The sequence below is a fragment of the Myodes glareolus genome, chromosome 18 (assembly GCF_982192425.1).
Source record: "Myodes glareolus chromosome 18, mMyoGla1.1, whole genome shotgun sequence".
In the NCBI taxonomy this organism is placed as follows: domain Eukaryota; kingdom Metazoa; phylum Chordata; class Mammalia; order Rodentia; family Cricetidae; genus Myodes; species Myodes glareolus.
The window spans coordinates 7,725,559-7,749,895 of record NC_142043.1 but is presented as its reverse complement, the minus strand read 5'-3'; the positions used below and the strand labels follow the sequence as shown (position 1 = coordinate 7,749,895).

At 46.7% G+C, this 24,337-nt stretch overlaps 1 protein-coding gene across 1 annotated transcript in view; it reads right to left on the bottom strand.

Annotated features, from left to right (window-relative positions):
• Window positions 1-24,337, bottom strand: part of Rftn1 (raftlin, lipid raft linker 1) — a 202,464-nt gene that overhangs the window by 72,581 nt on the left and 105,546 nt on the right. The window contains exon 4 of the mRNA XM_048445475.3: window positions 17,827-17,935. Coding sequence (XP_048301432.3) covers window positions 17,827-17,935 — 109 coding nt within the window. The remainder of the gene's footprint in view (window positions 1-17,826; window positions 17,936-24,337) is intronic.

The following is a 24,337-nucleotide window of genomic DNA, read 5'->3' as shown; positions in this document are numbered from 1 at the left end:
AAAGCCAAGCAAAATGCCATGGGGATAACCACCACCAGGGAGGAAGCCCCAGGAAGCTGTTTTGAAAGGGACACAGATGATGGAGTTTCTCATCCTTGCCTGGCACACCACCCTCTTCTTCCACCACATTCCTGCTATGGCATCCTTTTCTCTCTTCCTTGGGTCCCTCCCACAAGGGTCACATCCTTTCCACCCATCCAGGGCCATAAGGAAGGCAAGGACTTCCATCTATGATTTGGACATATCTGTAGACAGGCACTGGACTTCCCCTTAGGATCTATTTCCCTTTCCTCAATACCTCTTCCATCCCCATCGCTAGAGATGATATCAAAGCCAGCCAAGGTGATGTAGTCATCCCTAAGGACTTCCCTTTTCTCTGTCTCCTGCATCAGTGTGTCCTAGCCTAGGCTAACCCTTGGCCACTTTTCTCGTTCATATACTAGCTCTTTCCACCTAATATCCAGTTAAGCTCAGACTACCACTACAAGTGTATGGATCGAATGACAAACACTTTCCTCACAGTGGTGAGGTCCCAGGCTCCATACTTAAAACAGGAACAAAACAGCTGAGAGAAGAAACCAACCAACTCCCACCCCTCACTCAGTGTCCCTTGGATGCTTGACTGGGCTAGCTTCAGAACCTACCCACAACCATCCTGTGACCTCCACATTGCAAAGGCCCAGAGGCCCACCTACCACCTCTCTGACACGTACTTCCGTAAAGCGCTCCCCCAGCTCCACAGACCTCTGCTGTTTTATTATTCTGTAACCCTGTTCACAGTACTCATGCCAGCTACGTTGGTCTGTGTGTGCTTGTGTGTGTGTGTGTTTGTGTGAGTGTGTGTGTGGCTTGCTTTTATTCTCAGCAGACTCCATTCCTGACTTCACTCTGCAGACCCCAGCCCCATGACCCTCCTAACCTGGGACTTGTCCCATCTCAGGCAGGGTCCCAGCCCTATCTTCTCCCTACCATCTTCATGAACCCTGGTTTTTCTGCCTCTCAGAGCCTGTTCCTCCTGGAGTGGGCTGAGCATTTACAGATCCCTCCATCTTGAATGCTGTTCCCCACAAGGTTCCAATGGCTTGTTTCTCCAACTGAACAAAATCCCTGCGGGGACAGAGACTTGCTCTGTTCTATGTTATGTTCCCACAATTGGTCTTGCATGCACATGTAATAAGTATGTGTACATTTGTGTAAGGAATAGAGGGAAAGTTCTGTCTCACTGCTGTGGGACAGTGGTCTGTAGTCTGTCAATTATATTTTAAATAAACATTGATTGGTCAGTATCTAGGCAGGAAGTATTGGTAGGACAATCAGACAGGAAGTAGAGGCAGGTCAATGAGAACAGGAGAATTCTGGGAAGGAGGAAGCCCATTTCTCTGCAGTCCTGACCAGTCATAGAAGAAGCAAGATGTGACTGCCCCGCTGGAAAAGGTACCGAGCCATGTGGCTAACACAGACAAGAATAATGGGTTAATATAAGTTATAAGAGTTAATAAGAAGCCCGAGCTAATGGGCCAATCAGTTTATAGTTAATGTAGACCTCTGTGTGATTTATTTGGGACTTAATGATTGTGGGAACCAGGCAGGACAGAAAACCCCCGTCAACATCTCACAATTCCTGGGTACAGCCCATCATTACGGGAAAGTCAAGGCAAGAACTTAAGCAGCCAGTCACACCACAGCCATGGTCAAGTGCAGAGAGAATACTGCATGCAGGTCTACCTGCTCACTTGCTCTAAGCTGGCTTTCTTCTCTCTTAGAGTGTTCATGGGCCCCTTCCGGGGACTCGAACCACTGACAGTAGGCTGGGTCTTCAATTAACACTCAAGAAAACCCTCTAGAGATAAGATCAGAAACCAACCTGGTCTGAGGAAGAGGTCCTTCCTGAGGAAGAAAGGACCTCTGTCAACAAAGGACCTCTTCCTAGGAGTTCCAGGCTGCGCCAAGTTGACAATTAAAGGCAACTATCATAGGGATTGGTTGGTTAGATTTTTGTCAACTTGACACAGCTAGAGCTACCTGGGAAGAAAAAAAAATCTCAACTAAGAAAATATCTTCCACCATAAGGCCTGTAGGCAAGTCTTTGGGGGCATTTTCTTGATTAATGATTGGAATGGGTGGTGGCATCCCTGGTCAGGTTGGTCCTGGTCTGCATGAAAACACAAGCTGAGTGAGACACGGAGGGTAAGCAGTGTTCTTCCATGGCCTCTGTTTCAGTTCCTGCCCTGATAGTTCTTCATGATGGACTGGGATTGGGACATGTAAGCCAAACAGACCCTTTACTCCCCTACACTGGTCCGAGTCAACATTCATCACAGCAATAGAAAGCAACCTAGAATATGCCCAGGCATTTTGAAAATATGTTCACTTGATATTTTGAAACCCTACATACTATTGGTTATTCCTAGCATCTTTGTTTCTGTTCTTGTTTTGTAAACAAAGTCTTTCTCTGTAGGGCAAACTGGCCTAGACCTTCCTAAGTGGTCCAGGCTAGATTTGAACTCAAAATCCCCCCCACCTCTGCTTCCTCAGTGCTGGGGTTACAGTGTGTACCACCATCCCAGGCTCTCCCTATCATCTTCATAGCAAAGAAAACTCAGACCTAGAGTAACTGAAGAAGCCCCAAGGCTCAGGGTGCAGCTCAGGAAAGCATTACTACGACTATGAAGAATCATGTGGGTTTCTAATCGCCTTTTACCAACTCAGGTCAGCTTCCCCTTCAAGAAGAAGAAAGTGGCAGCAGGGTGAGCCATTCCCTCAAATACCGCCCCAAACAGCCATCCAGCCAGCCTTAGACGGTGCTGAGTTGACAACCCCAATTTTATACTTTAGTAACAGCAGTGACCCGGAAATGACAAGCTGGGGGGCTCTGAACATCAGGGGCTTATCATAACTCCTGGGAGTTTTCTAGAAATCTATCTTTAAAGTCTTCATGGAACTCAAACCTCAGCAGTATACGTTAAATAATGAGGCAAGGAAACATAAGATTTAAGAGTATAACCAGAAGCAGATGTTTGCTTTGCACCTCGCTGCTTTAATACCCAGCATTTCCCCACCATTCCCTGATTTACATAGGCAGGCGTCCATGATGTAATGCTGAGACGCTGCAACTGGGCACCACTAGGCTTGGTTTAACCCTTGGTTTAAAAGCCTATTAAAAAAAAAATCCCTGAGTCCAAACTAACAAGTATACAACCTGGCTTAATTGTGCTTCCAAGTTCCTGGGCAAATGTCACTGTTTATAACTAGGAACTTGGAGTTGGTTTCTATTCCAATGTGCTGAAAAAAAAAAAGATGCTTTATTATTCCTCTGTAAATCCCCTGGGGAACATGGGGATGGTTTGTGTGAGATGGAAATGACTTGAGAGAGTTTTATAAACCATGAAGAGAGATCCCTTTGTGTAACAACAGGTTATTTGGGAAGGAGGGGAGATCTGGGTATGTACACGATTAAAAGTTACTGGTGATATCCAAAAATGCTTACATTTAATACTCAACTTCTTTTTAAATATACATATATATTCAAATTGAAATATAATTACATCATTTCCTCCCATTCCCTTCCCCCTCCCACTTTTCCATGTTACCCTCTCCTGCTCCTTTTTCCTTTAACTGCCATCATCACATATTTGGATGAATGACAGATACATACATATGACTTGTTGAACCCACTCAGCATTGCTGGTATGTAAACAACCCCAAGGATGACCACCTGAAATTGGACAATCTGGGGATCATCCATGGGGTGTCTATTTCCCCCTTGCTCAGAAGTTCTTAGAATGCTCAATTTCTTAACTTTATTTTTGGTTTTGGATACATTCTATTTCACCCTGCATGGTCTCAGAATTCTCTCCTAGTAGAATGTTCTGAATACGAGCTCACTACATCTGAACCACTGTGAGTGACAAGCTGTATTCTCCAAGATGCACTTCTCTCAGCCCATGGGGTGAGCCAGAACCCTGCCACTCCCACACCAAGAGACAGAGTCTGTAGAAGTGTCCTGTCCTTGAGTCAGTGTGGGTGCTTGTGATACTTCTACCGGTGAGTGAGGTGGAGGATCACGTGACAGCTGGAGCGGACTGTTTTCCAAGAACTCCCACCTCGTTATCTTAGAGTCTGGCTGTCAGGGTTTAAGGAAGTCCAAGTAGGCAGAGACCACAGCTAGTGTGGAACTTCCAGTCATGAGAGTACATAGCCCTGAAGGGAGTCCCCAGCCGCCAACCACCCTGTGGGAGCACATGGGGCTACCTCTGCTGAGTTCTGCCCCACACACCCCAGCCACCACCCCTCGGGAGCACATAGCTACCTTTGCTGAGTTCTGCCCTGCTTGACAACATGGGGCAGAACAAATGGTTATTATTGTTGTAAGCCAATACCCTTAGGTGGCAGATGCATAGTAACAGACTTCTCTGTGTCTCTCTTACTTCCTCTCTGACACCTGCAGCCCTCACTCCTTGGGTTTTCTGAGGCAGTTTCTCACTTGGTAGGCCAGCCTCCTGAGTGGTGGGATCTCAGGCACGAGTCACCACACCTCACTCAACATCTTACAACAAGCCTCTCTAATACAGCTCCAGAAATGATTCCAGACTGCAATGACATCTTTGATTAAACACCCGAATCCTCCATAAAAGATTGTGCCAGCAGTACCTTCAAATATGCAGAAATGTAAATGAAAAGAATGTAAATGTCCCTTAGGAGTGGGCCTGCAGGGCTTGGTTAGCCTCTCAGTTCTCGATGGTGTATCCAAACCACAGATGTAGGTAGATACTGCCCTGCGCTAAAGCTTACACTATGAATGGTTTCGGGAAACTTGTAGGCAAACTCAGGCTTGTTTTTTGTTTATCCCAAGTTACAAATGTGCAGAGCATGAATTACTGATGATCTGTACTATTCAAGAGTGACAGGAGGTCAGAACTATACCTACACTTCCAGGCACACAGGAAAGGAAAGGATCACAGAGCCCTCCAGCTCAAGGCTTAGGCAGCACAAGGAGAAGCTCCCAGCACCCTCTGGGGAGAGTCTCAGAAGTTAGAGTCACTACTACCTCGTAGTCAGAATGGGAAGTCACTGAAAAGGTTTCTTCTACACTAACCAACCAGAGGATATTCCAGCAAAACACTGTGCCCGCCAGGAATATATTTAAAATTTTTCTCCTCAAGTTTTCCTTATGCTTTTACATAGTTTAATTACAACTTCTACATCCCATATCCTGCATCACAACCTCGGTTACTCCTAGAATCAGATCCCTGTTATCTAAGCCACCCTTTTGCCCACCTCCTGGCACCAGCCGCTCGCTGCCACTCAGGTGAGAAGGGAGTCACATGGAACTTGAACCTGTTTTCTTATTCCTCAGCTACATGTATAATAATGGGTGATGTGGATTCTTTGGCCGTCTACACATCCCTGTGCCACCCCCACAGTGACAATCTTTCCCAGATTTTATTCCTTCAAACACGGAAGACAAAAGCGATTCCCAACAGATCGGTGGCACTATAGCAACAGAAGGAAGTGCTTATTTTTAACCTTAAATTTAAAGAAAAGAAAAAATTGTGAAAATACGATTAAAAATCCAAGTATTGAATTCTGATAATTTCTGTAGTTAAGGAGGGGATGAAGAAAAAAATAAGTTAAAAAAAATCAATCAACAAATATTGGTGGGCATTGGTGGGCTGTAGAAAGAGCACAAAGAATGTAAGACTGTGCAGATGAGCAGCTATGGCCCTGAGACCCAGCCGGCCGTCAGGCCACCATTCCAATCCCCACCACTGAGACCCGGCTGGCAACCACCTCAATCCCCCACCTCCCTAATAACAGGAGGGATAATTTAAAAACGAGATAGACTACAGCATCACAGAAGTAGCACGATCAGCCATCTTAGGGAGTGTCTGTAACGGATTTGCAGTGAGTCCCCAGCCATGCAGTGGCTGGCTTCCCCGGTGGCGAGCAGTGTGGGAGGCACAGAGAGAGGAACACCGTACTGAATGAATTGGACATTTATTAGGTGATTAGGTGGGTTATGGAGGGGAAGGAAAAACTGGAGGGGGGAGGGGGGAGAGACAGAAAAGAGAGACAGAAGCAGGGTAAGGAGAGAAGCAGGGAGAGAGGCAGAAGAGGAAGATAGAAAAAATAGAGCTCAGGCCAGAAGCTGAAGACAGCCTGCCTCAGCGGATGGGGGGGGGGGGGAGTGGGCGTGGCTTGTCTCTTAAAGAGACAGAACAATCATTACAGTATCACCTCAGAGACCAATCAGGGCTTTATCCCAGTGGCGCCATGGAAGTTACTAGTGGAGCCATCTCCTCTACAAGAATCAAGATAAAATTCTAAAACTGAGTTTTCAAAAATTCTAGCTTTCCTCTGGAGAAGGCTGGCTGGCTTAAGAAAACATGTCTCCTGATCTTACTTTTTCTCGACACCCATGTGGGCCCTCTGGCCATCTTCAGTGCCACCAGACTGCATCCTAATGGGATCCTCTCCTCATGATAGAAACTAGGAAGTAAGGAAGGAAGGAAGGGGATAACTATAGGATAACTATAGGAGCTGAAATTCCATTTGCTCAAAACCCCCAGAGTCAACAGCAACAAGAGCGCATGCTTGGGGTGGGGGAAACAGCAGCAGGAGCCCAAGTCCCACCAGGCTCAAATCACCAGGAAGAGAGGGTGGACAACCCAGCCTACAGAACTCATGTTTCCTGCTTACCTCTTGCATGGCAAGTGCATGGCAGATGGGAGCTTTACAGAATGGGTGTCGGCACCACTGTAGACCCTCAAACCCACATGTATTCCCTGGCGGTGCCTAATTAGCACTCAACATACAACCTGTCTTATCTAAAGCCCACATCTGTACTGACATAAGTGATGTGTGTCTGTCACTTCCCCGCTCCCAGTGGTGGCAACAGCAAACTCCCAGCAATACCCAGCTTGCTAAAGTAGCGAGTGGAGGCCTATTAACCCTCAGTCACTTCCAGGGAGGGCCCACAGACAAGCACCCCAAACACTGGCCAGAGAGGCTGTGGATTACAGACAAAGATGCTAACTGTCCTCACTTTCTGCCTCCTGCACCTTCTCTGTGTCACCTTTCAAATCAGTTGCTACCCCCTGAGGAGCCTCTGCCAGCCTGGGAAATGTCAGACTGTCTTTTTTTGCCCTTCCCTGACTCGCTGAGTTTCTTGCTGTCAGAGAAGAGAGACACAGGCAATGAGCCCAGTGAGCAAAAATAGCAAAATGTCTGCAGAACTGACAGGGAAACAGGAGCTACACAGAGCCATGTCTACACCTGTGGTCCCAGCACGTGGGAGGCTGAGGCAGGGGGATCACTGCAAATTCAAAGCCAGTCTGGTCTGCAGAGCAAGTTCCAGGGAGGCCTGAACCACAAACGGAGACCCTATCTGACTTACTGACTGAATGGATGGGACACAAGAAGTTAAAAGTAATCAGAGACACTAGAGTAAACAGAGGTAGGAAAAACCACTCTCTAAGAGATGAGTGGGGGTGGTACCCCACCAGTCCTGTGGAGGGAACCCCAGTAGTTTGTTCAGAGACACTAAGAATGAAGCTGGGGTGGCCATCTTAAGAAACAGAATCATCTACCCACACTCCTGCCTTTTCTGGGCAATTCAGAGTGTTATTGTCTATGGATTGTTTTGTAAATTTGGGTTTTTAATAGCTTTAGAGACTTTTTTTTTCAAAGAGGGAAATTTTACCCTCATTCCCTTTTTAAAAACGTGAGAATGTTTTCTTTAAGGAAGTGAAATCATTCATTCTTTCATTTCTTTCATAAGCAGAAAACAGTGAACCACTGAATTGTGGTGGGTAGTGACTCCAATGTTCCACAGCGGGCGGCTGGTTTTCATACAGGCATGATGTAGCACTTTGAAAGAGATCCCCAGTCTGTGGAGCTGTTTGGGCAGGTTTAGGAGAGGTGGCTTCAACTGAGGAAGTAAGTCAGTGGGGACAGACTTTGTGGCTCCAAAAGCCAGGAGACATACCAAGTTCTCTCTCTGCGCACTGCTTGCGGCTTGAGATGCAAGCTCTCAGCTGTCCCAGAGAGCATCCTGCCATCTGCCACACCTCCTCATTGTGACACTGATAGACTTCTTCCCCCTGGAGTTGTAGGCCCAAGTAAACCCTTCCTTCTATAGCTGGCCTTGGTAAGGCCAGAAGGGTAACTGATACACATACTAAGCGGCACTGGAAAGTTAGAACGCTCACCTAATCTGTCTTTAATATTTTAATTTACTTCTAGCCCATGTTGTTTTTACTGGAACTGTTTCCTAAACAAAATGTCTCCTTGATCCCTGTCTCTCAGAACTGTTACCCCAAACACCTCTGCTTACAGTGGTTCAGTTCCCCTAATAATTCTACTAATGTTCGGTGAGAGACTTAAAACAGTGCTCGGAGCCAGGGTTCAGCAGGTAAGAGCACTTGAGGACCTGAGTTCAAATTTCCAGCACCCATGGAATAACTGGGCACAGCACTGCACATCTATAACCCCAGGGATTGGCGGGGAGCAGAGATGGAATCTTTGGAGATGGCTGGTCCAGCGGGAGACCCTGTCTGAAGTCCTGCTGAGGCAGAAAGTGACAGAGAACAACACTCAATGTCCTCCTCGAGGCTCCACACATGCAGACACACATTACACAACTGCCGCACTCCCCCCCCCCAAGGAATTGTCATCTCATCGAAGACACTGATACATGAGATCCTCTTCAGGAAAATCTGACTCAATCAGAGCCATTGGAATGAGTCTTTAATAAACACAACACGTGACCTTTTAAATTTCTGATATGTGTTTCAAATTATTATGGACAAGTTAAAATGTCTGTGCACCGATTCCTGGTGCAACCAATTACAATCTTAGTAATGTGAAAAGACACACACACACACACACACACACACACACACACACACACACACACTTATAACCCTACACATGGAAGGCAGGGATAGGTGGACTGACTTCAAGATCAGCCTAAGACCCTGGCTAAATATGTAAACAAAGAGGGCAAGGTGAGTTTGAGTAAAGATTTGAAAGAAATGCAAATGTCAGTCAAGTAAGTTTTGGAGAAGGGCCATAAAAATGACCTCCACTGCCAAGAGTTAGACCAGTAGTATGTAACTCTCATAGGTTGGCACAACTGACCATGAGCAAGAAGGCAATACATACAGTTCTTACACACACACACGAGAGAGAGAAAGAGAGAGAAAGAGAGAGAGAGAGAGAGAGAGAGAGAGAGAGAGAGAGAGAGAGAGAGACACTACAGAGCCTGCACAGACCTGGCTGGTTTTAACTGCAAGACCAAAATCTGACCTCTCTGAGAGAGGCGTAGGCTTCCCAACCAGACTTCCCAGCATCTCTCATAGCACAAGGGCTCCGAGCTACCTGAACTAGAACCTCAAATCACTTGTTGGGAAGAACAGGGTAATCAAAGAAAGCTTGAGTTAATTTAATTTAATGAGCAGCCTGAGAGACAACACATATGAGAATACATTTAATAAAATTAAAAATTCCTACAGCATAAAATCCATAAAGCATTAAGGGGAGGCTTGCTAGGCAGTTCTCTTCAGCTAGCTTTACAAAGGCAGCGAAGGGTTCTTTACATAAAATCAGAGGAACCACTGTGACCTGGACGACCACAGTCATGACATGTCCATGGAGGCAGGCTAGAGGCTGCCTGGGAAGGAGAGGCTGGTGCTGGTGGTCCTGCTGGTGGTCCTGTTCTGGTGTGTTCTTTCTCCTTCTTTGCTTTGTAGTGTTTTGTTTGTTTTTGAACACAGCCTCCTGGCCTAAGAGGATTCTGCAGCCACAGGCTTCCGAGAGCTAGAATTATAGGTGCATACCATGGCAAGCTCAGCTCATGTGTGCTAAACTTCACATTTATATCAGCTTCAATAAAAGGGACTTCTCCTTCCCCCTTTCTTTCTTATAAAGATCAACACAGAGCACATGGTTCCTTATGGAGATTTTGGATTCATGTAAGAGCAGGCTAGGACACGTATCAGGTATCAAATGGACGAGCACATGTGACGTAGCCTGTCCCTGCTGCTGCCATCACGTGTGGATGGTAGAAATGCAGATCCCAGTGATCTGGACGACAGTCAGGTGGCAGACGTGAAGCCGGCACTAGATGTCCCTGAAATCTCTGGGACTACAAAGTCACAAAACACAGTGACTAAAGAGGCCCACGATAAAACTGCCTTGTGAAGTGCAAACATGCAAAAAAAAACCAGGTCCAAGTTCGGAACATTGTGTGTAACTAGACTAACAACTAAATTAAGCAGCAATGTAGTGGCTGGAAATGCATTCCTAAAAGGCTGTCTGTTAAGTGGGGTGTGCTGGCACACAACCTGTAATCTAGCATTTAGGGGTATGAAGCAGGAGCATCGAGAGTTTGGGACCAGCTGAAACTACACACCAAGACCTTGTCTCCAAAACAGTATGGGTGTGGGGGGGGACTCCATGGCTTGCTGCACAGGGATGATGACCCGAGCTCAGTTCTTCACAAGCTATATAAAAACTTGGTATGGCGGCGTGAGCCTGTAACGCTGGTGCTGGTTGGTGTCTTAGCTAGGATTCTATTGCTGTGAAGAGACATCATGACCACGACAACTCTTATAAAGGAAACTTTTAATTGGGGTGGCTCGCTTACAGTTAGAGGTTTGGCCTATTATTATCATGGTGGGAGAAGTAGCTCAGAATCCTATACCTTATAGGCAACAGGAAGTGGTCAGAGACACTGGGCGGTATCTTGAGCATATATGAGACCTCAAATCCCAGCTCCACAGTGACATACTCTCTCCAACAAGGCCACAGCTCCTAATAGTACCATTGCCTTTTGAGGCCATTTTCTTTCAAACCACCAGAGCTGGGAAAAATGGAGACAGGCAGATCACAGGGCTTGCTGGGCAGCCATTCTGGATGGAACGGTGAGCTCCAGGTTGAGAGAGCAGCCTGTGGGAGAAGTTAGATGGAGAGCCATAGAGGAAGGCTTCTGATGCCCACCTCTGGTGCCCACAGTGCACACCCAGACACCTGCACCCACACCCTCGAGTTACAAGTTAAAGGTGACTCAAAACCTTTTTTTTTTTTTCATGAGGAAAACAGAGAACTTTCTGCCTTCTTTCTCTATCTGGCCATACGTGATCTGCTTTGCTCTATGTTTCCCTCGTGTGTGACAGACACTCAAAGTCACAAATAGTTCATTTTAACTTAAAGAGCAATGACGGATTGACCATGAGTACAAGGAGCTAAACTCTTAATACTACTTAGTTTTAATTTATTAATTTAATTTAGGTGAAACAAATAAAATATATTTCTGCCAAACACAGTATTTTGTGAGATATACAAAATTTCATTTTTACTAAAAATTTAGCATCTAAATGGACATGAAATACACATGATATCAGATTGTGAAGAGTTCATTTACTTAAAACAAAAGAATGTACAAGATCTCATTATTTATTGGAAAGATAACACTGTTACATGATACACTGAGAGACTTTCATTTTTAACATGAATTGTGCAGGCGAGTGTGTGCACACGTGCTCACACCATGGCCTGAGTGTGAATGCCAGGTAGTTCGACTGTCATTTCTATTAGGCAGACTAGTGAGGAAGCAAATGCGAGTGGTGGGCATCAACACTGGAAGGGCTGGCATAGCTGAAGATGTGATTGGCAGCAATGGCTTGTTCTGGGCACCTGTTGCTCTTGACTGTTCAGCGAGGGTGTATGGATCTGTGGTACTATAGATGGCATCTGTTTGTTGTCTGGGTTAGTCTTGGTGAACCCGACCATTTCTCCTCTCCCCTTGCCCTGCTATGTTCTCACCCCCACACTCTTTCTGCCACTGTGTCCCCAGCTAGGCTGGAGATTTTGTGGGATGGGAGAGAGCTAAGGGCTGCCTAAAATCTCCTTGATTCTGTATCCAGCAGGCCCTCAGACCTGCTCTAGGAGACAGGTGAACTCTGACTCACCAATACAGCACCACACAGCGGAAGAGGGTCAGATGAGGAATGGTTCCCCTTTGGGAGCAATGAGCAAGTTCACGACCTCTACACCCCCACCCCCCACTGTGGGTGCCAAGGAACTTCAGTGACCTCTGGACAGCAGAACAGGGAGGTCACAGCCAATAAAAACAGCAGGAGGCCAGAGTCGCAGGGGATTCCATTCTGAGATTCTATCTCTTTTTCTTCTCTCCCAAACTGCAAAGTCTCACCTTTTTCACCTTTTGAAAATGCCAGGGTCCTCATGGTTGGGGAACAAAAGGGAGTGCAGCCAGGGCAGGGAGGCTGCTCTAACAGAATCTGCTCTTCACTCTGCCGCTGGTGCCAGTGAAGTCAGACTTGGGTCTGGAGAGAAGGCTGGGTGAGGCTGGGTACTCGCAGCTCTTTACCAAGACTGGAGTTTTATTTTTGTTTTGTTTACTTTCTGTTGCTGTGATACACACCACGACCACAGACACCTTGGGGAGGTGCGGGATTATTTGGCCTCATGTCCTGATTACCGTCCATTATTGAAGGATGTCAAAGCAGAACTCAACCATGAGCAGACACAGGAACCACAGGAGAAATCTGCTTCCTGGCTTGCATCCTCTGACTTGTTCAATCCATCTGATATAGCACTGGGCCACCTGCCCCGGGATGGCACTCCTAATCATGGGCTGGGACTCCTACATCAGTTAACAACTAAGAAAATGTCCCATAGACATGACCACTGGCGAACCTGATCTAGAAGATTCTTCAGCTGAGGTTCCCTCTTCCTCAAAGACTTAAAGGAAGTCTTCCTTTAAGACTCTTCCTCAAAACTTAAGGGAAGAAGTTTTGGTCTTCAACTTAACCGGTTCCCAGGTCTCACATCTGGCAGCTCACAACTACCTGAAACTCTAGTTCCGAGAGACCAGACACCTTCTCTCAGGTCACTGAGGGTAGTAGCACAGACACACTGTGCCTAGACACCCTTTCTTTAAGAAAATAAAATTAGACTCTGACTTTGCTAGAAGGACACTCTGCACAACCAATAAGCTCCTAGGGCTGAAATGCTGAGTCATCTCTGTGCCACACGAAAGCATCAGCCCGAGGGTTCTGTTCAGTTTTCACTCAGATCTTCAGAACTATCAGGTTTTCCCCTTGAAGGACCCCTCGTTTTAACCACAGTTATACAGTTTTGCAAAGGTTCACAGATAACTAGCTCGGGACCTCCGGAATGCTGAGCAAATAACAGGCTTAATTAAGGGCCTCCGGAATTCAGGGCCTCCGGAATGCTGAGCAAAGATACCTGAGGTTAGAGCAAGGACAGCCTTATCTGGCTGCAAGACAGGAGATTTATGGATTGGTCATAGAAACAAAGAAAGAGAGGATTGCGAGGCCTGAGTCACGTATAAAGCGGGGCTCGTCACGAGTCAGGGGCTGTGCAATCAGACATCTGGTCGCCAGCCAGGAAAGGGGGAGGCAGGATAAGAGGAACAGTAAACCGCTGAGTAGTCCCCTCATTGTTATTTAGGTTAAGAATTTACCACCTTGCATCTTGCTTCTGTAAACATTGCTTTTTGCTCTCCTATAAAAACCCCTCACCCCCAACCTGCAGGCGCGCAAGTCCTCCGAGAGACTTGGTCGCCCCAGGTACCTGCGTATCCAATAAACCTCTTGCTGTTTGCATCCGGCTGCGTGTTTTCAACTGATCTTTGGGCACGGGGTCTCTCCCGAGGGAAGACGCCCACGGGAGTCTTTCACCCTTAGAAGACATCAGCAGTGTTGTTTGTCAAACATCGTCCAATGAATGTCTGATCATGTGTTCTCTTCCACTGGGCAACACCCGGGCTGCCCTGGTCTCCCCACAGTTTTTCTTACTCAGTGTAACACATGCGTAGTTCATAAATGACCCTGTAGTCTCAGGCTCCATCGTCGGGGAAGAAATCTGAGGGCAAAGGTCACCTGGATAGGGCAGACAGAATGAGGGAAGCTGGGCACGATGACCACACCTGACTACCTCTCAAAGCTATCGAGCCACAAAATTGGACTGTGAGAAAGGAAAGGAGAGAGAAGGGAGGGGGCACTGACCTTTCTTTCTCTTCTTGTGGAGCAGGGAACTGGGGTCAGAGTCTTATTCGTGCTAGGCTCTACCACTGACAGTCTCACAGTGTAGACAAGGCTATCCGGATGCTCCTGCCTTAGCCTCCTGGGTGCTGGCGTTACAAATCTGCCATGACTCACCAGTGCCATCCTGCTGTCTGTGAATTCCTGCTCTGAGGCTCCCTCACATCCCAGCATCCTCACTGGAAACTTAGCTGAACTGGCTATGGCAAGACTCTTCCATGTGATCATAACAGCCCTGCCCCACAAGGAAGAGACCCCGCTCCCTGTGCATCTGCCCCACACTGAGACAGAACCTGGCCGTGGATCTTTTCACACTCTTCCCCACAGGAATGGCACTATCTATCTCCCACTCCTGTCTCTTTACAGAGCTATTATTTCACCTGAAGCCTGTCAAGACCCTTCCCAAGTTCACTTGGCTTCTCTGTAACCCCCAGGGGCCTTTTTTCCTCTGGAAGGAAAGATCCAGGCCCCATTTTTCAGCAGTCGCAGATCTAGGCAAGGCCTTCACCCTGCCAGCTCAGGGTCTTCTCCGAAGCTCTGTTAGAAGTAGGTATCAGGTGCCCCTGACAGCTTCAAAGCGCTTTCCACACTCAATTCTTGTTTACACATGTGTGCCAGTGCCACCTGTGTGCTACTTGTGAACCAGGTCACCTAGGATAAGAGGAAGCTGTGGCATTGACTCCAGCCTCCTGCATCATCACGCTAAAGCTGGGCCTAGATTCTGGGTGCCAATCATGGCTTCTGCTCTTCCGCTTTTCCCAAAACGTCCAGAGAGGGCGAAGAGGCCTGAACAATACTATGAATTCAGGTCCTTCATGTTGGCCTCCTCCACTCTCCTATGGGAACAGGATGTGCTCAAGGGCTTCACAGACAGCCGGATTTGCCCCTGGGACAACAGCTGAGGCCTTGCCCCAAGGGAATTCAGAGGACACTGCTGCTCCCCCATCCCCTTTGCCCACTTGGCTCCGGGCCTTGGAAAGAGTCTTGCTGAGCTGTCCCATACTCGGCAATTGAGCTGCTCTGTGGTCCACAGTTAATCATTTGCATACCGACCAGTTGGCTGCTGTGCTGCAGGATGTGAGAGGGAACCAGAATGCAATGACCCAGATTTCACCACACCAGAAGAGCAGTCAGAGCTTCAGGGGCCTAGGGAAGGGAGGTTCACCTCTGCACAGCCTCCTAGCCCTGAATGAGGATCACTATGGGGTGGTAAATTACAGCATCTTCGGCAAATCTCCATGACACAGAGAATAGGACTTTATTTTCTAACTGTCCAGAACCCCTTCTAGTCACACTTTCCAGCCAAAGGTTCCACTAATTTAAAACATTTGGTGGGAAAATAATGTTGGGACATTATTCTTCAGGGAGAAAATCTGCTTGGTTTGAATTCAGCTCTAATATACAGAGAAGAATATGAGCTACATCACATGACAGGACAATGACAAATGGGCTAATTACCATCTTATCTGAAGACAAATCTACTTGACCTAAGAGCAGGAGCCATTATTTCACTGAAATAATGACCCAGATACAAAGTAAAGACAGCAAGCCATGGGAGCCAGGGTATGCCTTCAGCTCCGCCTACCTGAATGGCACAGAACAAGAAAATCCACTCCCCTTCCCCTAGCAGTAATTAATTATTTATCATTAGCATATATTCTCTATGTTTGTTAAACACAGAATGAGCAGGTGTCAATTATAACTATTTACTGACTTCTCAGACAGTGGTGCCTATACTATATACATGTCATATAGATAATGGAGGGAAAAAGAATTCTGGGATAAGAAGAGAAGTTAAAAGTTAAATAAAGTATGGCCAGTGTCCTCCAGGGCTTAGACACTCTACAGATGTTACAGATTTGCACTGAGGAAGCACAGCTGCCAATCAGCCCACATCTGATGCAATGGGCCTACCACACAATGGTCTGGTCTGGTCAGGGCCAAGGCACCTACAACTAGTTTTCAGATGAGCATGCTGGAGACAGAGCATAGAGACTCTATCTCACTGCTTCCCAGACAGCCCTCAGCTACCCCAAGCAACAGAGCTGTCATCATATGTCCGCCATGCTTCAGGTCATCACATGATTTCAGTCTCTAGGATATCCTTATCCAACTTTATTAGAGCATTATTTGCAAAGAAGATGGCCCTACTGATATATGCACTTACATGATTTAGAAAAACACTGCTCTTGCATTTATACATGTGTAAACACAGACCAAGCCACCTCCATTTCTAAATAATCACCTACCTTCTACTAGAGTAGAAAAAAAAAACCCATCATGTTAGTAAAATTAGCAGGATCTGAATCTCAAAGTTCATCTGACTTCTGGTCTATAGGGCTCCCAGCTCCTTCTATCATTGAGTGGTTCACGCCAGAGTCTGGGAGACTGAATGTTCAGCAAACGTTGAAGGCAAAGGGAATGAAGAAAACAAACACCCACTAAAGGACAATCTCATTACTCTACAAAATTCCTCACAATGTTCCCTGCAGCTGTCTCTGCTGAGGGCTGGCTCTCTCTGGCCTGTTCTGTGCCCCGCCCCACTTCATATGGCCTCTATGTAGGATGCTTTGGTCTCCGCTGCTCCCACAGACTCTCACAGATGCTAGTCCCTGTGCTTGGAGACTCCTCAACCTGGACCAGCAGAGTCCTGACCCCTCCCATCTCAGCTTTAGCACCTCCCCTACCCTGGTACCACCCGGCAGCCTCTACGCGCCCCGCGGGTCAGCTCAGTGGCTCCCTCCTGGCAGTGTTCATCCGCTGTGCCCACCTGCCACCACCACAGTGAGTTTGTTCTCTGCGGCCCAGAAACTAGTTCTAGACAGTCAGCAAGATTTACTAGTGCGCACACACACACACACACACACACCACAATTTAATATAAAACATATGACAGTGAGATATCTGTAACTCAGTTTGGCAAAATGCTTGCCTAAAATGATCAAGTTTCACAGTTCAACCCCCACTGCCACAGAAACCAGACATGGTGATGCACACCTGGAAACCCAGCACTCTGGAAACAAAGGCAAAGAGGATCAGAAGCTCAGGGCCATTCTTGGCTACATAGTGACTTTGAAGCCAGCTTAGACCACACAAACCAAGCCAGCACCAAGCCAGCCACAGTGCATAGGAATATTGTATGATGGCCTGTGCGTGTACGTCAGTATCCGTACTCTCCGGACACTGCCTAGGGCTCTTGGCAGCACGTGGAAGACTACATACAAGAGAGCATACGTGGGAGACTACCATATAAGAGAACATGATGCACATGTCTGGAATGCAAACATCCCTTCTGCTGCAAATGCCAAGTAGAATTCAAATAGAGCCTGAAAATTGGATGGAAACTGCCTATGACCACTTCTAACCCAGAACAAGCTCAACACTAAGCATGATTCTTGGTGGTAGGCAGTCCCTGCAGACAGGCAATGTTGCCTGGTGCAATAGTATGCCTGTGGCCTCAGGACTCTGGCCAGGAAAGAAAGGGGCTGTATCAACAAAGTCCTCCCAGAACAAGGGAGAGGTGGCATCTGGGGGCCTGTGGGCTGGGATCCCACTTGAGCCCTACAAGACAAGACATGAGGTCGCCTCAACCTGGGCGGTAGAGCCACCTTGCTCCAGAGCCACCCCAAGCTGTCGTCTGTAAGGTGGCTGACCCTGCTACCTGCTCTCCAGCCGTCCACTCAGGCCCCACTCATGCTTTGTGAGCCTGCTTCTCTCAACACATTGTGGTGCTCACCTTCTTAATAAACTCTGGGACGAGCTTCTGATTTTCCAGGTGGTCTAAGGAGGCGCAGTAATCCAATTCCAAGATGTAGCCTTCATTGTGAAGCTCAGTCTTCTGAGACCTGAAGGAAGAAAAAAAAGAGTGAAATTCTACAGTCTTCTTTTATAGAAAGAATCACAGGTTAATGAAGCCCCTAAATCATTCATGAATGTAATTGACAAAAAGCATTGTTGAAAAATAACTTACGGTAAATGACTACATATGCACATACACACACACACACACACACACACACACACACACACACAGTCACTGCATACACATGTGTATGTATCTCCATGTCACTGAAAGAGCTCCAAGAAGGTTATGCATGTTCTCAGCTCTTGGGAAGCTAACCCAGGAGCACTGAGGTTTTGCAGCCAGCCTGGGATCTCAAAGAAAAGACAGAGGGAGAAAGTGGGACAAGAAAAAAGGAAAGGAAGAATGAGGAGATACGGGGGGCAAGAGGGAGAGTTGGTCTCCGAATAAGACTTTATAGAATGTTGGTATAGGCAATGTGGCTTATACAGTAGACAATACGAGGACGTCTGGGAGGAGGGGCTCTCAGGTAACTTCCACTGGCCTCACCTACTAGGAAGAGTTAGCAAGAGATGTACACAGGCAATCACAGCAGCAGCCTCTGGAAGGAGAGGCCTCTGGGGCACAGGGATTTGGGGCAGCAGGGTGAGGGTGACTACAAGTGATTTGAGCTGTAGCTCTGGAGTCTTCTTTTGTTAGCGAAGGAAACAATATTCATAGATCACTTAGAAAATTAATTTGGAAGGTGTTTAAAGGGCACGAGCCCTACAGAGGAGAAGCTGGAAAAAAATCTACCAAAATGAAAGATTAAAGCAAAGACAGTCTGTGTTGGGCCAGTGAGGTGCCTCAGAGGCCAGAATCATTGCTGCCACGCCTGATGGCCTGGGTGCAATCCCTGAGAACCCGTATGGTGGAAAGAAGAAAACAGGCTCCCACAAGTTGTCTTTTGACTTCCACATATGTGTGTATGTGGAGGTACACGTATAAACACACACACACACACACACACACACACACACACACAATGAAAAGGTAGACTACGAGGCATGCCTGGTTCACCCCACCTCCTGACGGCTGAGTCGGCTTCCCTCGACCCCCTACCGACCCACCCTGACTCTGTATGCCGCGGGGCCATCATGAGTAACGTGAGCCACCAGAGAGAGACGCCACTCATTCACAGGCATCCCTCTGAGGACTTCTGTGTGGCAAGAGCATGGGCCTGGGGAACCCAGGAAGCTGCATGGTGTCAGAAGTGGAAGGAGCTTCCTAGGCAGCAGACCTGAGGTGCCATGAGGTATAATGAAAGATCAACTCAGGATGCTGTCTCTCCTAGGTGGCTGGTCACAGGGCTCCCTACCACATGCCCAGATGCTCTGCACAAGCTGAGGAGTGAACTGGGCCTTCTGGGCACAATGAGCCTTCTCTACCAGAGGCCTATCCACAAAATAAGTGCACTCTTTACACATACACACACATGTGCGCGCACACACACATACATGTGCGCACACACTCACATTACATACCATATATACACAAACTTACACACACACACATATATATATATATCACACACACTCACATACATATACCACACACACTCAAACACAACACTTATAACACACACACTCACAAACACATCCCACAACCACACAGGCACACACATACCATACAGTACAGTACACGTAAATATATATTTGTTATGATAGTTTAAAATGAATCGCCAAGGTTTTCATGTACAGTGAAAGGCAATTTATTCCTCTATTAACCATCTGGGTGTGATTTACATAAAATTTGAAAGAGAAATAATTAAAGAGGAGTTGGTGCTCCCCAGGTGTTAGACTGTGGTTGAGTAAGCGACTTCAACGGGTTATTTTTACTGTTCTGCTTCCTGCACCATATCCTTTCTGGGGCAGCGTAATGTCTGAAACATAAGAGAATAGGCTGACTTCAAACCAGTCCATCTGGAACAAACCAATTCTACCAGTGAACAGGCTCAGCAGCCAGCTATCTTGTTTCAGTGCTTGGGCAGAGATTTAGTCACGCTCTTTCTCCTTCCCCTAGGAACACTACAACAGGAGACTCCAGACCTTTGAAAGAGTTTGGTCATGACAGACTGTCCTAAGTGACGTCTCAAATGGTGAAGACCACGATGGGGGAGGGGAGCTATAGACATTTAGTCCTTACACAGCTTGCCACGTAAGCCTGAGAAATAACCCTGAGCTCAATCCCAAAACCCTCATAAAAATCCAGGCCTGGCAGGGTTTATAATCCCAGCACAGGGGGGCAGAGACAGGTGAATCCCTGAGAATCCCTGGCCAGCCATACTGCATAGTCTAATTGGTGAACCCCAGGTCCCAGTGAGAGACCTATCCCAAAAAAGCAAGACAAACAGTACTTTGAACAATACCTAATGTTGATCTAATGTATGTACATAAACATGCAAGAAAACACACAAACATCCCAGGTCTTGCTCACATGGGCATTAAGGTCAGTTACATTCAGTTATTTATAATAGCCATTAAGAAAACCAGCCCAGAAATCACAATCCCAGAGAACCTAAACAACGAGGACCCTAAGAGAGACATACATAGATCTAATATACATGCGTAGTAGAAAAAGACAAGATCTCCTGAGTAAATTGTGAGCATGGGGACCTTGGGAGAGGGTTGAAGGGGAGGGGAGAGGCAGGGAGGGGAGCAGAGAAAAATGTAGAGCTCAACAAAAATCATTTTAAAAAGTTAATAAAAGAAAAAAAGATTATCATTTCAGGTCATAGTCCATCACTGAGGGGAAGTCAAGGCAGGAACTTAAGCAGCCAATCGCATCATATCCACAGTCAAGGGCAGAGAGACACACATACAAACAGGCCTTCTCGTGTACTTGCACTCAGCTAGCTTGCTCCTCTCTTACAGTGCTCAGCAGGTTGAGTCTTTCTGTATCAGTTAACAGTCAAGGACCCTGAGCTAGGCAATTGCCAGTTGAGGATCTCTTCCCATGTGAGCTTAGGCTGGGTCACTATGGCGTGCCTCTATTATCCTTCAGCACAAGCTTCACACATGGTCCTGTAGCTCAGAAGCTGACAGATGCAGAGCTAGCTAGAAGGGTGTCCTACCTGCCGTAAGCCTTGAGACAGCATCTCCAAACTTTCTAGGCTTCAGTTGCTCTTATGGTAGGTAGGACAGTGGCGAGTAACTCTCTATTAGAGAACGCAGGGGGACAGGACAACACAGAACTCCCGGGACACAGCGCAAACAGAGCCTTAATCAATAGCACAGAGGAATCCTTGGAGGGCATCGAACACAGATGTGACCTGACTTGATCGTTCTAAAAGGATTTTTCCCTTCCAGCTGTGGTCCAGACAGATGCTAGCACTCCAAGTGGGATGGTAATGGTGAGAAGCAATAGGTTCTGTTTTCAAGGCAGAATCTTCATGATAACCTTCTGGTGGTAGAGTGTAAAAGGAAGAAAGCAGACGAGATGACTCCAAGAATTAGTGTCTTTGCAGTTGGGGGAATGGGTGAAATTGCCAGAATCATGATGGAGAATAGTTCAGTTGGCACAGGTTTGGCAGGGTAAGAGAGAATTGACAATTCAGTTTCATCTGTTAAATGTGACATACCCAGTTGAAATCTATGTAGAAATGTCTACTACACAGTTGAAAATATATTCAAATCTGAGGTGGGGCTGCAACTCAGTTGGTAGATTATTCACCTACTATTTGCAAAGTCCTAGTAAACCTAGGACTGTGCAATCCCCACTGATGCATGAGCCAGGCATGATACACATGAAATGCCAGCACTCAGGAGGTGAAGGCAGGAAAACCAGATGTTCAAGGCCATAATTCAACTATAGTACATGTTCAAGGCCACTGTGGGCAAAACAAGACTCTGTCTCAAAAAGAAAGGAAGGAAGGGAGGGACACAGGAAGGGAGGAAGGGAGGAAGGATACACACCAAGACTCTCAAGTCATGTGGCTGAAGACATCAGCATCCACAAGGAGTTTAAAGCTGGGACCAGCTTAGATCCCCACAACCTCAGGACCCCTCACTCTCTAAGAGCTCAGGGAAGCAAGGAAGCCACTGGAGTAATTCTCCTGCGGCAGCTATGTGACGGGACTTGTTTCTGGAAGTCTATTAAAGAAGCTCATCACTGAAGATGGGAGAAGTTACCCTGCCAACTGTTTGCATGAACAAGCCCATCCTCCTCTCTCTAGCTGTATATTCTTTTGAAATTCCAAGATGGATCCATTCTAGGACACAGGTCTGAAGGTATCCGTGTGGCCTTTAATATCTGTGTATTCTGTTAAGTTGGCAGACTATCAAGTTGCTCTGCTGGCTTGGTTCAGGATATCTGGGCTCCTCTGGAGAAAAATATCAAGCTTCTGGGCTGTTTCCCAGAAGCAACCTGGGGGAAATTTAAGGGAGCTCTCTGGTCTCCCACTGCACGAGCGTCTCCTGTGTCTGCGGTCCTAGAGAGGACAGAATGTCTGAACTCAGCCATGCCAAGGAGTCATCGTGGCCTGGGAATTACCCTCTCTCGGCCATTAAAAATTCACACTTCTAAGTCAATCCTGTTTCCACATGTTTCATTAAACATCTGCAGTGATTTCAGGCAAAATAGTAAATCCTTGAATTCTTCCTACAAAGTAAGAATAACGTGTGAGCTGAGCTGGGTCTTCTGGGGCAGATCTAATCTAAAGCTGCTTTTAAAAATCTTTAAAAATTATCCAGCTCTCCTGCTACGCCATCCCAGCTTTTGGCCTGGAACCCCTCCCGTCCACTCTCCCTTTTTCGGGGCTTAAATTCCTCCATCTCAGCCGGGGTGGGCACCGCGGCCCGGGGCAGGCGGTGAGTGCAAAGGGACGGGAGTCCCTTTGTTCGGATAGCCGGCCTGCAGCAAGCTAAGACCGCAGGCAGCGAGTCTTCTGACCAGCGAGGGGCTCTGATCCTGTGGAGGGGTGAGTGTGTTGACCGCCATACAACTCCAGTTAGGTACACACGGTATTCCCGCCATCCTTATCTCCCTGGCTGCTCCACAGGGGCAGCTTCCCCCAGCTAATCCCTCTCTCCTGCTACGCCATCCCAGCTTTCGGCCTGGAACCCCTCCCGTCCTCTCTCCCTTTTTCGGGGCTTAAATTCCTCCATCTCAGCCTGGGTGGGCACCGCGGGTCGGGACAGGTGGTGAGTGCAAAGGGAAGGAAGTCCCTTTGTTCTAATAGCCTGCCTGCAGCGAGCTAAGACTGCAGGCAAAGTGATTCCTGGTTAGCAAGGGACACTAATCCAGTAGAAGAAGACCCAGCGGAGGGAAGAGCCATTGGAGGGCATCTGAAGGAAGAGATGGGCAGGCGCCAAGGCAAAAATTCCTCCAACAATCTGAAAAACAACATGAAAACACCAGATCCCAGCGATCTTATGACAGAAGGACTTGAACGCCCTATTCCGGAAGAAGTGGAAAACAGTGTCATTATGAAAGCAATAGAGTCTCTTAAACAGGGTATGAATAACTCACTCAAAGAAATAGAAGACAAATATAACAAAAAGATGGAAGAAATGAGTAAAGAAATGGAAGACAAATATAACAAAAAGGTTGAAGAAATGAGTAAATTCGTAAATGATACCCTGGGAAACCAAGAAAAAGCAATCAAACAAGTAATGGAATCAGTTCAAGAATTGAAAACTGAAATGGAGGCAGTGAGGAAAACACAATCCGAGGGCGGGCTGGATATGGAAAACCTAGGTAAACGAACGGAGACTACAGAATCAAGCTTAACCAATAGAATACAAGAGATAGAAGAACGAATCTCAGATTATGAAGACACCATAGAGAAAATAAACGCCCTGACCAAAGAAAACAGCAAATCCAACAAATTCTCATCACAAAACATTCAGGAAATATGGGACATAATAAAAAAACCAAATCTAAGAATAATAGGAGTAGAAGAAGGAGAAGAATTGCAGATCAAAGGTCCAGAAGATATATTCAACAAAATTATAGAAGAAAACTTTCCCATCCTAAAGAGGGATATTCCTATGAAGGTGCAAGAAGCATACAGAACACCGAATAGATTGGATCAGAAAAAAACATCCCCTCGCCATATAATAATCAAAACACAAAGCAGTCAGATTAAAGAAAGGATATTAAGAGCTGCAAAGGAAAAAGGTCAAGTAACCTATAAAGGTAAACCTATCAGACTTACACCAGACTTCTCTATAGAAACCATGAAAGCCAGAAGGTCCTGGATAGAGGTACTTCAGAAATTAAGGGACCATGGATGCAAGCCCAGACTACTTTACCCAGCTAAGCTTTCGTTCACTATCAATGGAGAAAACAAAATATTTCAGGATAAAAACAAATTTAAACAATACGTAACTACTAATCCAGCCTTACAGAGAATACTAGAAGGAAAATTACATCCCATGGAATCCAACATTGCCAACACTGACTA